The sequence below is a fragment of the Tenrec ecaudatus genome, chromosome 9, assembly GCF_050624435.1.
Source record: "Tenrec ecaudatus isolate mTenEca1 chromosome 9, mTenEca1.hap1, whole genome shotgun sequence".
In the NCBI taxonomy this organism is placed as follows: domain Eukaryota; kingdom Metazoa; phylum Chordata; class Mammalia; order Afrosoricida; family Tenrecidae; genus Tenrec; species Tenrec ecaudatus.
This window is the reverse complement of record NC_134538.1, coordinates 55,549,575-55,566,863: the sequence shown is the minus strand read 5'-3', so window position 1 is coordinate 55,566,863 and position 17,289 is coordinate 55,549,575. Positions and strand designations below refer to the sequence as shown.

At 40.5% G+C, this 17,289-nt stretch overlaps 1 protein-coding gene across 1 annotated transcript in view; it reads right to left on the bottom strand.

Moving 5' to 3' along the window:
* ABCA13 (ATP binding cassette subfamily A member 13) overlaps positions 1–12,693 on the bottom strand; it is a 458,452-nt gene extending 445,759 nt beyond the window's left edge. Inside the window, exon 1 of the mRNA XM_075557314.1 lies at positions 12,625–12,693. Within this exon, the coding sequence (XP_075413429.1) occupies positions 12,625–12,693 (69 nt within the window). The remainder of the gene's footprint in view (positions 1–12,624) is intronic.
* Between the last annotated feature and the right edge of the window lie 4,596 nt (positions 12,694–17,289).

Sequence of the window (17,289 nt, the reverse complement as noted above, 5' to 3'; positions counted from 1 at the left end):
AACTAGATCTTAACCCTAACAAAAAGAAATTAGAGAAAAATGTACTTAGAGAATATTTATAACATAACAATTATAATAGTACGTTATATATTACATATAATATATTCTAATTCTAAAACTATTAGAAGAATATATTTAAAGATTGATGTTACTGCAAAAAACAGAAATGTAGATCAATGACATAGCATTGAAATTGAAAATTTGTTTCTACTACACTTCAGAATATATTATAAAATAAGCTTTGGTGTCCAACAAAGTAAGGGAATATCATCCAACAATGCTCTTAAATCATCTGAATAGTAATTTGGATTTGTGCTCTAAAAGATAACTATATTCTTATTCAATAATAAAAGTATACTCTAAGTAGATTAAAGTCTAAAACAGTAAGCTCAATTCCAGAAAAACTAGAAATTGCCTATTAATCAAACGGTTGTATGAATAAATTGTACTTCTTATATTTAAAACTACAAATGGAACCTCAAAGAAAAAGGAAATACTATCTTTTAATACGTATAAATTAAATATGAGAATAAAGGAAACAAATAAAGAGAGCAACCAATTTATAGAATGTGTGCATTACATAGGGCAAAGCAAATACATGCAAGTATATGCAAAGACAGTTACTGGGTTTCTAATTCTAAAACTAGAAAAGATTTATCAGACAATTTATATAAGAAAAAGCACATTAAAAAGTCCACTCTTACATTAATCTCATAAAATTGAAAATTAAATTAACTTTAATATTCCATTTTACATCTACTTAATTTGAAAACACAAAGCCTCACTCTCCCTCACCACACACGCACGCACGCACACACACACACACACACACACACACACACACACACACACATCACACATGCCGGAAAAATATCTTAAACAACCATAGGGTCAATAAGAATTCTGTAACTTCAGCCACATTGTTGAAGCTCTTTAAATTGAGCATGCCTTTGAAAAGCAATAGACTTATGTGAAGGACAACCAAAGAGACAGATTGAGATTCAATTGAATTTTTGATTCATCCATATTACTATTTAGAATTGATTCTAAAATTATCTAGTAGGTCATTCTGTCACTAAAAATAATTTGACATGGCATGATATATCAAAAGGCTGCCATAGGAGGGTTATCCTGATATGACAGGGAATGAAGATTTCACCTTCAACTGCAGTGGTTGATGCCTCAATCTTCTAGCTCTTTGGAACTAGCTGCAACTTCACACTGTGTGTGCTATTGACACGGTGTTCAAGATCATGCTAGAGCAGGGCTCCAAGACACCATCTGGAAATGCTCACACAGGCCAGACTTCTGACGAGACACTCGTCCTGATAAGGCTATGGAGATGCCAAGATCTAGCTCTAACTCAGGCAAGGTACACAGCGTTCCCTATGCTCACTGTCTGGTAGCATTTTGTCCTACTTCTCCCTCCTGCATCGTCAATAAATAAGTTCATAAATCCAATGTTCACTTGAGGAAATAAGGAGAGACCATGGGAGTGCTGGAAAAGGCATGGGCTTTGGAATCAACAACATAAATGAATTGCTGAAATGCAGGTCTGCTGCTTCTTAAAAGGACTCAGGGACCCTTTCTGGTCTGTTTCTTTCTCTGTGAAATGGACATAATAAAATGTTCTGCACAGGACTTAGGAGAAGACTCATCAAAAATAGAATCTTGGTCTAAAGAGGGTTGTGATCTATTAGGAGATCCAGGACACAATGACGCCACACCACTGGGTAGATGATAGAAAAGTATGAATGAGCAAAGAGATTAAAACTCTGTGGTCTCAGGGTCCAGAGACCAGCGCACACCTTTCTTAACCTTCATCTTTGACCTTTTTCAGTCGCACCTTCTGACACTTGGCTTCCATTCCATAAACCTGTGACAGAAGCATGATTGGTCCCGGGCACATCTATCTCCCAAACTCACTGCCAATGAGTCACTGCTAACTCATAGTGACATGCCCTCCATGAGATCACAGCCCAATATGCAACCACTACACCACCAGGGCTGGTCCCAAATCTACAGTACCACTGCCAACACCATCCTATAAAATGAGCCACAGTTTCCTTTGCTTGGTGTCTGAATTACTGATACTACAGGCTTTTTTATTTTGTATTTCATCCTTGTAGTAATTGAATGTACCCAGACCTTTGTAGAAAAAGTAATCAACTTAACGGGGAACCCTAGGTATTTCCAATGAGACCTATACCCACAAGTAGGAAATACTCATGAGAAAATAAGGGATCCTTTTATTATTTATTTGGTTTCCCAGAAGCCAACAAATACACTATCGTTGATAGAGTCTTCTAGATCTTATCTAGTGGTGAGCTACCAAGATGCTTCAATACACTGGTAACAACTTCCACAAGAAAATCACGAGAGGCCCCCACCCTCTCACTCTGTAAGACAAACAAGTTGAGAAACAAGAAATTAGATACCTGCTTGTGAAATCAAGTAAGTTTTGCATGCCTTTAAAAGACTTGATATTCTTTAGCTCTTAAGCCCAGACAATTATACAGGACAAAGAGGACGCTTAGAGCTGAGCAAAACTGAAGGGGATACTATGTCCATGCACCAGTTCCTCCCTCCCCCTCCCCCTCCCCCACTGCCCTGCAAAGGTCTTTTTGTGTTTGGTTGTTTATTCATCATTAGTCCTTTGAGAGAGAGTCAAGGAGGAAATCTGGACTTAAATTTAAAGGCTTGGAAGCAAATTAAGATCAATCAATATTAAAGAAAAGGTATTCCTAACAGCGTGATTATAAATGAGGAAAATGCAAACAAACCCAGAACCACCTAGTCCGTGTCACTCTCACCCTCCCCCCACCCCTGCCATAAAGATGCACAAGGATGCTTGCTTTTCTGGAATAAACTCTTATCTGGACATCTGAGTAAATGGAGACACAGCTGGTGACCTAGGTGGACCTTATCTGCCACTTCCTCGCAGGGCACACACAGGCTATCCTGACCCCATCTTGCCACCAGTGCAGCCACAGGGTCTGGACATTTCTGGGGCCTCGACTCCTACGAAGGGGAGCAGAACACTCACGGCTCTCAGTTGACTACCGAGGACGCCCCAAGTCACTGCTTCTGAGCCCCTTGAGGCTGCACTGGTCTCAGAGCTGCCAGTGGCCCACAACCCCACAGTCTGCTTCCTGTTTCTGGAAAGCACGAGCCCCTAGGTGGAGCAAATGGTGAACAAAATGTTAGGGGTTCCAGCCAACACCGGGCCTGGTGGTATACTTCTGAAATATAAGCCATTGAAAACCTGGAAGGCACAATTCTCCTCAGACCCTCATAGAGGTGCCATGAGTCAGAATCAACGCAACCGCAGCTGGCTTGCTTTGGGTGCAGAATACGCATATTGAAGGGTGGGAAAGGGTGCTGAAAGCCACTGTGACTGCATCTTGGAATGGCGCAGAGGCCAATAGGGTCCATCCAAAGTCACAGCCAGGTCTTAGGGTCTGTGCTGGACATGTGCCTCCAAAAGGCCTAAACAGAACAGAGTCACCGAATTCCTCCTGCAAACCAGGACAACTAAGGCCAGGGGCCCTAGAACTCTAGCATTGGTGGAGAATACTCTGCATGTGAGTGTGCTGTCAGCTACGCCCACACACTGCTCTGCACCCACCATTCTGCAGGTCTGTGCACTGAGGACTCTAGACATGCTGCAGAAGTGCAAGCTTTGGGGGAACAGGGTAGAGTCGTTTCTAACAAAGTTAAGCATAGGCTTACAATAGGATCCAGCAATCATGCTCCCAGATATTTCGAATGCTTATAACAGCTTTTTATTAGTAATTGTCACAACTTGAAAGCAAGCAAGAGTAAATGAGTAAATGGATAAACAAGCATGTCCATCCAGATGTGGAGTCTGATTCGGCAATGAAAAGAGATGAGCTATTATGTTACATGAGAGGGAGAAGCATAATGTTAAGTGAAAATAGCCCAAAGCCATCGACTTGCATGACATTTGGGAAAAAGCTACAAAGACAGTAAAAAAATTAGTGGTTGCCAGGGTGGCAGGGCAGCAGAAGAGAGAATATGAATTCTAGAGGATCCGACATCTTTTAGGACAATGACCCATTCTGAATGAGACTAATGGGAGACACCTCACAGGACACCTTTTTCCACCCCCGTGGAATTGTACGACACAAAGAGTGAATCCTCATGTAACTAGGGACTGTGGTTAGTAATAATGAGTCATGACAGATTCATTAGTAACAACGTGCCCCATCGACCCAAGCTTTTCATCATGGATGGAGCAGGGGAGTGTACAGGGGTCAGGGGGCTTGTGGAACTCTCTGTACATTCTGCATAATTTCCCTCCATTCCTAGCACTGCTCTAAAAGGATGAAGTCTATTATATGAAAAACAAAAGAACATGATTTGCCTTCCCACTCAAATGTACTTCAAAGGGGTTGATTCTTACTCGTAGCAACCCTGGAAGACAGGGTAGAATGGCCACTGTGGGTTTCTAAGGCTGTACAGCAATACATGAGTAGAAAGCTTCATTTTTCTCCTGCAGGGAAGCTGTTCGTTTCAAACTACCAACCTTATGCTTGGTAGTGCAGCACTTAGCTTACTACTACAGTTTCTTCTATGATTCGGCGTAGAAGGCCTTGTATTGTGCATATCTGGAAAGCGTCCGTGAGTGCTAACAACACCTGGTAATAGGTGTTGAAGGCTACATGGCTGACCTCTGTGGGAAGCATGTCCTCAAAGCCCCAGAGAATAGCCCAGGAGCGTCAGCTTGAGCCTCAAATCCCAGAGGGAGAGATGAATGACGTCATGCTGCAATTCACTCTAAGATCGGTGAAATCATTTAAGGTTGTTTTTAGCAGGTCTCATTCTTAGGGATTTCTTGTAAATGATATAACTGATTAAGCAGCAGTTATATCATTTACAAGATATAACTAGTGGGTAGTATCATCTAGGGTCATTGTCTCCTAAGACTGGTGTGCAGATTGAGAGTTCTAAGCATTCCAAGGTGCAGGTAAGACTCTGGAAGGTGGGAATCAGGTGAGCAGTGCGAGCTTCCATGAGAGAACTGATCAGTGGCCTCCAAACACGAGCGCACCCTCATTCTGGTCTCATGAGGGGAAAACGCTTACCAACAACAGGATTGGGGTACAATTCCAAGCTAGAGAGTACTCGTAAGTGAATCTCAGATATCCCTTCAGCATTGAGTCCATGCCATTGACACTTTGAACTCTATTTATTCGTCAACCACATACAGGTCATGAGATCTATAACCCTTTATGAACACTTTCAGCAGAAGAGGCCTGGTGATGTAGTGGGTTATACACTGGACTGCTCACAGCAAGGTCAGTGGTTGAAGATCGCCAGCGAGTCCATGACAGAAAGATGAGGCTCTTTACTCTCCTTAAGAGTGACAGTGGGGGAAAGGCACAGAGGCAGTTCTACTCTGTCCTATAGGGTCTCCATGAGTCAGAACTGACTCGATGGCTGTGAGAAAGAACGTTTCCAATATCCATCTATAAATGATAGACTTGGTTTTTCTTTGAATATTTATATATATAAATACATTCTATTTATAAATACAAATAACACATGGAAAAACATTATGCTTTTTTAAAATATCCACAATTATGGTATCTTGTCAGGAGACATGTAACCTTTTTTTTCCCCATGTTACCTGTCAGACAGGTCAGGCACCTGACCTCCAACCTCCTTAATCACTGACAGAACCCTTAGTAGAATTTTAAAGCAAATATTACCAGGAAGAGTTGATGAGCTATAATTTATGACTAGATAAAACCACAGTAAGTAACTTCTGAGACCAAAATATTTTCTAAAAGGAATGAAAATTATTTCAGATTTGGAATTCAGTGTATATATAAAGGAATAAGCCCTTGCTGGCATGTCTGTTGTTATAAAAGAGAAATGGTTCTCTAACATTAACAAGGATTTTCGGCATCACAACTCAGTGGCATCTCAAAGAAATGTGATATTCTTCGTTTTTCAAAAAAGAAAATCACACAAACAGAGCTCAGGTTTGTTTAAAGGGCTTGAAGCTCAGCTTGAGGCCTCTTTGCTCTGCTTATTAAAGAGAGAGAGAAAAAAGTTTTCTAAGGCCTTTTCTCTTTCCAGATTGGACAGGGACCGTGCATGGTCTTGGAACAGTCATATTTCAAGTATCCTATTAAGAAATTGTCTTTTTTCAAACTCTGCCTCAATTGCCCTCCATTAATCCACATTTTCAGTAACAGTGCACCAAACCCCAAAGCGCTTGCATCAGCTTTTATTACTGGAGTAACAACAAGAGTCCTACGCCAGGGGCTTAGAGGGTACAGAAAGTAGAGAGTAGTCCCACGGGCCTCGCTTTGCAAACAGCGCAAGACAAATGTATTAAAGAGATCTTATACAAATTCAAAGAGACACTCAAAAACACAACTTTATCACAAAATAAAATGATAAGCTACTAACTGGGAGAGAATATTGGAAACTAGATATCAGACAAAAATCAAATAATCAAAATAATATAGATGTAAAACTTCAACAATGAGCAGCAAAGACAAACAATCAAATAGGCAAAGGGCTTGAACAGACACTGTCCCAAAGAGGGAGTTCCAATGGCCAGAGAACACACTCAAAGGTGCTCGGCCTCACCCACGAGATGCAATGAATGTGACAAGATATCGGTTCACTCCCACTGAGGCAGCCAAGACAAATATAGAAAATGACACAGGCTGACAAGGTCATGGGGGACATTAGAACCTTTGCCCATTGCTGATGGCAATGCAAGACAGTTCAGCCATTGTAGAAAAGAGTGGTGTTTCCTAAAACTAAGAAAACTAACAGCAAGTCCCAGAAATGTCTTTCCTAGCAGTGGAGTCACTACTGTTGATGCCATCCGGTGCAGCCTGGAAACCCCGAGGACCTTGTCTCCTACCACACCATTCAGAATTATCAGTGATGGGCATCATCATGTATAAATCGTAAAATAATTTGTGATATAGTAAATCATTCAAAGGTAATATCTCTTAGGTCACATAAATCTGAAACCAGAAATTGTTTCATAAAAACTGTCTACATTGAATTACAATTTTTTCACTTACAATATTGAGAGTAACATGAGAAGCTTCTTTTTCTCCTTCTCCCCCCCCCCCCAAAAAATGTATTGCTTTGGGATCATAAGTACTAACTACCACAATGCTGTAGTTAAATATCAGGTTTTGACAAAATCAGTGGCTATAAAAGCACCAACAGCAACAAGAACAGCAGCAAATGCTTATAGCTCCTGCAGACAAAACGAGATGATTTGAAATGCGATTGTAATCGGGTTAGAGCAATAACTTTGATTGGATGCACTAGAAGGTTCAAGTATAGACTCCAGACAAGATGGCTACACATAAACTGGAATTACAAAAGATTATATTTTTAAAGTTCTCTTGTTAATACAAAATACCAAGATATTTTTATAAATAATAATGTATTGCTGCTGAAACACTGCAGAAAACTCTATAAACATGTTGGGGTCACCACTTCTCACCATGTCACGTGTCACACAGCACATTTAAAAACCCCAACACTTCCTTAGTACCATCGCTGGCACCTGGGTATACACCCAAACACTTGAAAGCAAATGCCCAAATAGAAAGCTGTATGCCAGTGTTCATTGCAGCACTGTTATCAATAGCCAAAAGGTGGAAACACCTAAACATACATGAACAGATTATCGGACACACAAAATGTGGCACATACCAACAATGGACTGCTATTCGGCTTGTAGAAGAAATGCAGTCTTGATACATGCTATAATATATGTGGAGCTGGAAGCCAATATGCTATGTTAAATATATCGGTCATATAAAACAAATACTGTCTGATGGCACATATAAAAAGACAAGAAAAGGCACATATTTATAGAAAACCACAACATCAAGCCCAGAGTTTATTAGTGGTTTTCGCGTATTGGATGGAAAGAGACTTTGGTGTGGTAGAAATAAAGCATCAAGTGAGGGCACAGTTACATTTCCCATTATGGCAATAATTGTCGGTAAGTTATGCCCTTGTAAAGAGTTGCACTGGCAAAAATTGTATGATAGACATACTTACAACAATGACAACGCAAGGGAAGGGCGTAGAAGAGTAGTTAATGCGGCTGCTTATGTACAACCAAACCTGCAGGGGAGTTGGTTCCTTGGATCGGAATGTTAAGGTCATTATTTCTTTTTTTTTGCTAAAAATTTTTCAATTTTTTTTCTTAACCCTAACCCTAACCCTAACCCTAACGCTAACCCTAACCCTAAGGTCATTATTTCACGGAACAATCAATTGGCATTATAGCATGTTTAGTGCTTCTGTTCTACTTTCTAGTGTGTTGGGCAGTGGCTGTGGTCTTGCATGTGTCCTCCAAGCTGCAATAGTTCTCTACTCACCTGGAACAACAGAGGAAGGGGGGTCACGAAAGGAGGAGTACGTGTGTGTGTGGCTAATTGCTTCCATGAAAAACTGCCTCCTTGGCCATGAGGCCAGAAAAGCTGAAAGATGCCCACCTATCATTACTGATCATGTTGATCATCTAAAGCTGTTTAGAAGACTCCAAATGAAAAGGGGAAAGTGCAGCACAGAATTTCACATTTCTATGAGATCTAGACTTCCTGGAGTCATGGAGGTTGAGGGAAAAAACCCGAAAATATTGCGCCAAGATCATCTTTAAACCTTAAACCAAAAATATCCCCTGAAATTATTTTTAAGACCAAAGAATAGCTTCAATTGACAGGTTAAAAATGTGTCCCTTGAGCACTCTGCTCTGTTATGGCATCAAATTGACAGCATCCACTCAACGATTAGATAGAACCTCAGTGAGGTGTGAATTTATATGAATGAAAAGGTACAATCAGGATCGGAGGGGAGAATGGTTGTACAGTGTGAAGAATACCTTCACGGTCATTGGCTAGAATATGTAGTAACTGTTGGATTGGCATACTTTTTTCAAAAGAGGACCGCCCCAAAGGCGAGACGCAGAACAAAGATCCCCACAGATGCAGGATGTTGAAGGCAACAGTGGTCAGGAGGCAGTGCACTCAGTAGATGAAGTGGGTTAAATATCTGTGCTCTCCACAGTATCTACGTATGGCATTGGTTGCTCTCCACAGTATCTACGTATGGCATTGGTTACTCTCCACAGTTTCTACGTATGGCATTGGTTATTCTCCAGAGTATCTACGTATGGCATTGGTTGCTCTCCACAGTATCTACGTATGGCATTGGTTGCTCTCCACAGTATCTACGTATGGCATTGGTTGCTCTCCACAGTATCTACGTATGGCATTGGTTGCTCTCCACAGTATCTACGTATGGCATTGGTTGCTCTCCACAGTATCTACGTGTGGCATTGGTTACTCTCCACAGTATTTACGTATGGCATTGGTTGCTCTCCACAGTATCTACGTATGGCATTGGTTGCTCTCCACAGTTTCTACGTATGGCATTGGCTGTTCGGTACTTCAAACGCAGCACACAGGGAAAGTCACCCAAGGCTGCAGTACTAGGAAAGATGAAAAGGCATACATTTTGTACTTTGTTTCCTTCTCATTATTATTGCTATTGAATTTTTTAAATCAAAAGGAACACATTAGATTACAGTTCAAATGGAATCTAAGTATAAATTAACATATACATTTATATGTTAAATGGGCTTAAGAAACTCTGGAAATTTTCATTATATTTTTCTTTTAAGTCAATTAATTTTTAATTTAATTTACTTTATAATTTAAATACCTAGCAGCCTTTTCTACATGAATTTATAAGAGGAGGGTGACACAAAGTTCAAAGAAAAATGGAATGAAATGATAATTTTTTTCCAGAGCATGTCAAAGCCTCTTCATATAAATCATGTAGAAAAGTTTGACTTGTGATGAATGGGCATTTGGCAAAGTTTATGACATTACTCAGAAACTTCCAGTCTAGACTAGTGGCTCTGCAAAGTCTCTCAGATCGATTGAACTTTTAAATCAAAGGTTTGGTCAGAAGAAATAATCCAGTTAAAGACACACTTCCCACGCAGAAAGATGACATTTATAATGTTAAGAAAAGGAAACACCAAATGCCCAGCATAAGAAAATTACTGGAATAATTCTGAGTATCCAATGAATAAATTAATGTATAATTAATGTATTAAATATGAGAACCAAACAGCAACATATAAAATAATCGACATCAATGTTAAGTGGAAAAAAAGCAAAAAGCTATTTTAATTATGCAAAAATATTGTATTCTATATGCCTAATGACAATATAAGATTACAGAAACCATATCTGCTTTTGGATAATGGAATTTTAGATGATTATTGAAACTTTCCCTTAGTACTGTTAGTGTAATAAATAAAAATCAAGAGAAAAAGGCAGGTGGCATTTAAATAGTTATAAAAATGCCTTGGACACATTTTTTCCAAGAACAATAGAATTTTGATAATATATGAACCTGTACGATAAACACTATTTACTCATTAAGCTACTTTATTTTTCTTTGCTTCAAATTAACATAAACAGAATAGCAAATATAAAAAACTATAAGGTAATGACTTAAAGAAAAATATAAAAGACAACTATTCTCCAGTCGTGTACCTATCTTACAAATGATGTCTGGTTCTGATTCACTAAATGAAATTCATTTGAGGTCTCTAAACCACTGAGGCAGGTTAGTTATTCCATAGATTATATCTCAGAAAATTTAAAATGTACAGGTGATCATAGAAGAGCTGGACGAAGCGGTAAAAATAGGTCAGGGTAGCAACATTTTCCTTGATGATCCTGACCTTAATATTTCTAATGCAATTGCATGAATATATGCAAACATACATCCTGGTCTCCTGGGATACTATTCTAACTCAGGTATGCAGTCAGAAACCAAGAATGTCCTCAAAACCCTACTGGCCACTGACTGCTTCATCTATAAATGCAGGTCCATTGAGGGATAGGCATGGCTGCTAAGTGAGCAACACAAAGAAGTTAACAATGTAAAATCAGTGGCCTTCAAATAAATAAACGAATTAAGTATGTCCGATGAAGATGCTTGTCTTAGCACCATAAAATAATCAGACAATTTTATTTAATTTAAAAAATTTTGACAACTCAAGTTAAGTCCACACTCAGCCCAACAAATCAAATTATAGCAACCCTATAGGAAAGTTTCAATATTTATGGAAGCTGGTGGGTTCCAACTTCCAACCTTTCCATTAGTAGCTGAGTTATTAATTACTGTGAAGCCAGAGCTCCTAAAAGTAAAGTGTCCAAGAATAAGGAGTAAATAATCATGGGAGCACCCTCTAGAACTGTTTAAAAGTTGAAATGAGTAGATAAGGCAGAAAGAGAAGCTCATTATAGACTATCTTCCACCTATCATATTCTTTTATGGAAAACCAGATTTAATTTCCAAAAGTAAACTTATATGTCAATAAAACATAGTGTTGATAAACTGAAAAATACCTACATGGGTACCAATGTACTAATAGTTTGTAAAGATTGTAGTTCCCACTGGTTCATTTTTTATTTCCTTATTAAAAATTAGATTTTATTTTAAAAGAAACAAAAGAGTAATTACGGTGGCCTCAAAAATTTTGTATAAATTCCAATTGGAGTTTTTCTGACCCTAAACATTCTTTCTTAAAGAAAGAGAGAATTTACTAATGCCTATTTTATATTGAGGGAAGGATAATGAATATTTTAGATATAAATTTTAGCAAAATTTGGTTAAATGTCAATTTGGAGAATGTCTTTAAATAGAATTTGTCAGTATAACTCCACAATGAGCATGGATTTCCAAATCTGAAGTAATATAGAGATATTACTGGAGACCCACTTCTGACAAAAAGCATTATTGACAGGCATCGATTTTCATCTAACACCATTAGGATCAGGAGACAGTTCACCATCATCATCATCAGCATCATCATTGATTCTACTTTGTTAATATGTATGATATCCATGCAGTATTAGCAAAAATTACGGTCTTCTAGAAAAAAACTTGGCAACGTAGTGTGGCAAGAGTTCCAAAATTATGAGTAATTACAACTAAAGATTTGATATCAAAGAATACTACTGGATAGGTCTGGCATACACAAACTTTGGGTATACACATTGTGCATTAACTGTATTTGATACCTTGTCCTTAAATCAGAGGAAGAGAAGCTCTGTTTTTACCATAGATGTCCAAACTTTCAATTATAGCTCAGTCTACTATTTCTTTTCAAAATCATTTTACTGGAGGCTCTTACAGCCGTCATCACAATCCATACAGACATGCACCCTTGTGTCAAGCACATTTGTACATATGTTGCCATCATCATTTTCAAAACACTTTCTACTATTTTAAAGTCTATTCTTTAAAAGTAGAGTTTGAGCTACAGCATGCTTTGATTTGTTTGGCTAGCAAGCTTTCTCTGAGAGAATGCTACCGTCTCAATTTTCTGCTGGTCCTCGGGGTTCAGCTATTTGGTGCTAAGGGCAGATCTGACTTTCCCATTCTAGCTTCTACACATCCCCTGCAGGGTGGCAGGCCTTTGTCCCTGGCAGGAGGAGAGCGGACAGGCAGCTCAGAGCAGACCGTGGTCTCTGCACACAGCTCACCACAGTCTCTGGGAGCACGTGCGCAAGCACTCACCGGGTGCCGCACACGGCAGAGCCAATTCTTCCAGAGCAGAGCTCGGAACTGGCGCCCCGCGTGTCCCATGCCAGCTCTGTCTCCTTCTTGGTCTCAGCCCTGAAGTTAGCCCACAGGGCAGCACGTATATCCGCAGGGCTCGGGTGCTAGCCTGTTGTGCTATTGGTCAATCCAACAAGAGTGGGTGATGCAAGAAAGATTACTGGTAACTGGATAAAGCAAGAATCAAATGTCCTCACCTGTTCTGCTGCTGCTGCTGAGAAATCATTCCTTTACTCTTGCTAGTCAGTGTTTGAACGGGGAGGGAGCTGCAGGAAGCTACCCTGGCATCTTTCTCATCCCTTGGCACCCAGCCTTGCCCTCACTCTTCCACGACCCACACAACTGTAGCCTGTCCCAAGAAGTCATGTTCAAGTTCTCATTTGCCTCCCTTTTCCTTTGATGCTACTTGGACAGAAGGCTTCCTCCTTCCTCCTGAAACGTCAGCAATAATACAAATTTACCAAAATATTGTCCATCGCAGTGGCCTCAGAGAATGGAAAGGAGAGAAATTCAGAATTGATATGTGGAGTGATTGGGCAAAAGAAGGGGAGGATGTTCACTCTGCTACCTATTGGACCAAGCTTACAAGTCCTCTTTCAAACGTTTTCCCCCGTAAGACTGGACTTCGTGTGTTGGGGGGCAGGGTAAAGGGGCACCAGCCAAACAGGAATGCGGATCTGATCTGAGGAAATCGAAAGAGCAGCAGGATCCACAGGTCACTGCCACGTCTTCCTCTTTTGCAGAGCGCTGGTGGCAGCTCCTGCCAGCCCTTCCATGGGAGAGCGGGAAGCTTTTCTACTTGCGTAAAGATTTACAGCCTTGGAAACCCACCGAGGGAGGTCTACTCTGTCCTGTAGGATCAATTTGAGTTGGAATTGACTCAAGGGTAGTGAGTTTGAGCCTTTCTTATGGGGGCTATTGCCGCGCAGGGGGCTCTAAGCTGGGGGGTGAGAGGGACAGAGAGAGCACGACAACACAGCAGCTGTGGTGAGAGCTCTCTGGAGCCTTCTCTTGAGTGTAACGGGTTTCAGATGGCCCCAGAGGTGGGGAAAGCATCAGAGGCTCGCTATGGGGCATGGCTAAGCCCTTCTGATCCTTGCCTTAATTTTATCAAAACCAGGCATGATGGACTCAGAAGGCTGTTCCTTCCTTCTGGGGCCTCCTCGGTTCCTGTTGCCCTTGCTGTGGTCAGAGTTGAGGCAACTGGATTCTGTGGTCTTCCATTTCCTAAAGCAATTTCCTGGCGCCAGGCTTATTCTCTTAGTGGTTTGTGCGCAAAGAAAAGAGGAATTGACTCCGTTCTTTGGGAACATAGATTGCAGCAATAAAGTGAAGGCTAGTACTCAGTGAAGCTGGGTGCATTACACAGAGTTTTGCCTCTCCAAAGGCCTGTAACTGGCAACTGGGTATTGTTACTCTGGCTTCCTTCATAGTTAATATTGATAATATCCTGCAGCACAAGAGAGTATCATTATTTTTAAATGTCCCAGTATAAGAAAAGCCCCCAAACAAGAGGGATTTCCCATTGCATTTAATGTTGTTTGCTTATAGGGAGTGCAGTCCCAACTCATGTCAACCATGCACAATAAAGCAAAACGTTCAAACAAAACAAAACAGAAGTGTCCGATCCTGGGCCATCCCCTGCATTTGTTGCGGATCAGACAATTGCAATCCAAACACAGAGCATTATAATCCACAAAGTTTTCATTGTGGATGAAATCTTTACAAGTAGACCACCACTTTCTTTCTAGTCGATCATAGTCTGGAAGCATCACTGAAATGTCTCAACATAGCTACACAAAAGCCTCCCCTAACAGATGGTTGGTGGCTGTGCAGGAAGTGCAACATCCAGGACTCAATAGGTCTCTGACATGGAAGGTGAGACATTTCCCATGGAACTACCCGCACCTTTTTCATTACATAGCAGCCAGTTTGTCAGCACTCCTTTATGCCATGGTGTTTTCTCTTACTCTATCCATGACTTTCACAGAACAATTCCATGAGTTTAGGATTTATATCACAATTGTACCAGTGACGTTAGGGGTAACAAGTTTTACAAGATTCATGTAAGTAAATATTGTCTCTCATCTCCTCTCTACCATTTAGCCAGACTCAAAACAACTTGAGTATATGGTGCTACCCAATGAACCTGAATTATTGAGTGTAGACATCGTATCCACATTTGTGCACCATGCTATTTTGCTTCTTTGTAATTGGCTTGTTAACATGCTCATTGAAACTCACTAACTTCCCATGTAGAAGAGCCAGAGCAAAGATCTCCTCAGCGGTCTCATACTTTTCTTGCATGCATATTCCTAATGATTAGACAACTTTCTGTGCCCAGAGTACTGCCCAGAATCCTTACCATCACCTATGGCTTATTGTCATGGTGCAGCCACCCTTCCTAACAAGCCACTTGCTGAGCCCACCACTCTCTCTTCTTCTACCAGCTACCTAGCTCTACAACCACTTTTACACATCCCTGTACCCTGTAGACAACATGTACACAGAGGAAAGCATTAATATCTAAGTGTAGTCAGGGCCATGAGAAGAAAAGACCCTCAGGGCCAGTTTCCATCATCCTTCTGTTAGACACACATAAAACAAAGGCTTGCTGGTTAAACAGGGGTATTGTTGTTAGATGCCATTGAGTCGGTTCTATGCTTGAGCCCATTGTTGCAGCCACTGTGTCAATCCATCTTGTCAAGGATCTTTCTGTTTTTCACTGCCCCTCTACTTTACCAAGCAGAATGTTCTTCTCTAGGAACTGGTCTCTCCTGACATGTTCACGGTGCATGAATTAAAGCCTCACCATCTTTGCCCCTAAGGAGCATCTGGCTGTACTTTCTCCAAGACAAATTTATTTGTTCTTTTGGCAGTCCATGGTACTTTCAATATCCTTTGCCAGCACCATAATTCAAATGCATTGATTCTTCTTTGGTATTTTTTATTCAATGTTCAGCTTTCACATGTATATGAGGCAATTGAAAATACTATGGCTTGGATTAGGTGCAACTTAGACCTCAAATGAATATTCTTGCTTTTCACCACTTAACAAAGTCGTGAAAAGTAGATTTACCCAATGCAATGCATCGTTTTCTCTCTTAACTGCTGCTTCCATGAGCATCGATTTCAGATCCAAGCAAGACAAATTCTTGACAACTTTTATCTCTTCTTTTTAGTTATCATGATGTTACCTAACAGTCTTGTGAGGATTGTGGTTTTCTTTACATTGAGTTGTAATCCACACTGAAGGCTGTGACCCTGGATCTCCATCAGGAGGGGCTCCGAGGCCTAATCGCAGTCAGCAAGGAAGGTTGTGTCATCTGCATATCTCAGGGTGTTAATAAGTCTTCCTCCAATTCTCCTGTCACCTTCTCCTTTATATGAACCATCTTCTCTGACTATTTGCTTAACACAAAGATGTAATACACATGTGAGAGGATACAACATGGTGAGGGTATAGAATGTGGGAAATTTAATCTTCAACCCATGCCACAAAGATAGCCTAGGAACAGAAGGAAGCTTTACAAAGTGGGTTAGGACACTTGAATTTGCAATTTATTACTTGAAGTCTGGTTAAAGAATTTAGAACTAATATGTGTTCCTCACGCAGATGTGAATTTTTTTTAAGAAAATAGGAGTTTAATGACTTAATCAGGCAGTAAATGAGAAAGTAATTGAGTTACCAAAAGAACTTTTAAATAAGGATCCTGGGAATGAAGTCTCAGAGACCTTCTCTAAAATTGAAGTTTCCTCCAAAGGGAACCAGTGACTGTATATCTGTCACCTGTAACTCAGTGGTCATTATGTCAAAACCCGAAGTGCGTAGTGAAGCATAGTGACCCACGGGGGTCACAGAGACTTGTGCTCGGTAGGGTTTTCAATGCAGACTTCTTCAGGAGCAGATCGCCGAGTCTTTCTTGCGATGTGCCTGGGGGTAAAGTGAAACCTCCAGCCTTTCAGGGTAGCAGCGAAGCATGTTAAACATTTGCACCATTCAGAAACTCCCTATATCCATTAAGGCTTCCTGAATTCACTATGCATAAAGAACAACATGCTTATCAGTCTATAAAATAATATTTGGCTTCATAATACATAACTGGAGGTTCTCCCAATGTTTGCTATTTATCACCCCTCCCTGTCTCACCCCATTCTTTCACTCTACTGTCAAACTAACCTTTGCCAAACTGTCTCTGTGTTAGACAGGGCTCTCTAGAGAAACAAAACCAGAATGCTTACAAATATAAGCATTTATGTTATATATATAGATATATAACATAAGAAATAAACAGTTAATTAAATTATAAAGCAGTACAAATGGCTCAGTGCAACTCACTCCCATGAGACAGTTGTGAGACACTGGCAGTCCTTCAAGTCCTGAGGGCTGCTGGGTAGTCCTCTCCAGAGAAATTCAGGCTATCCCAGCACAGGCAGCAAACAGCAAGGCAGGTCACCAACAGTCAGCCAGATGGCAGGGTCCAACAGTCCCCAGCTCAAGAGATGTAAATTCCAATAATGTGGCGAAGCAGGTCTTGAAGGAACCTCAAATTACAGTGACACAGTCCTTGGGTTAGGTGTCCCACAGGTAGTGTAGCTTGCAAATTGAGGCAGAGAACAAGC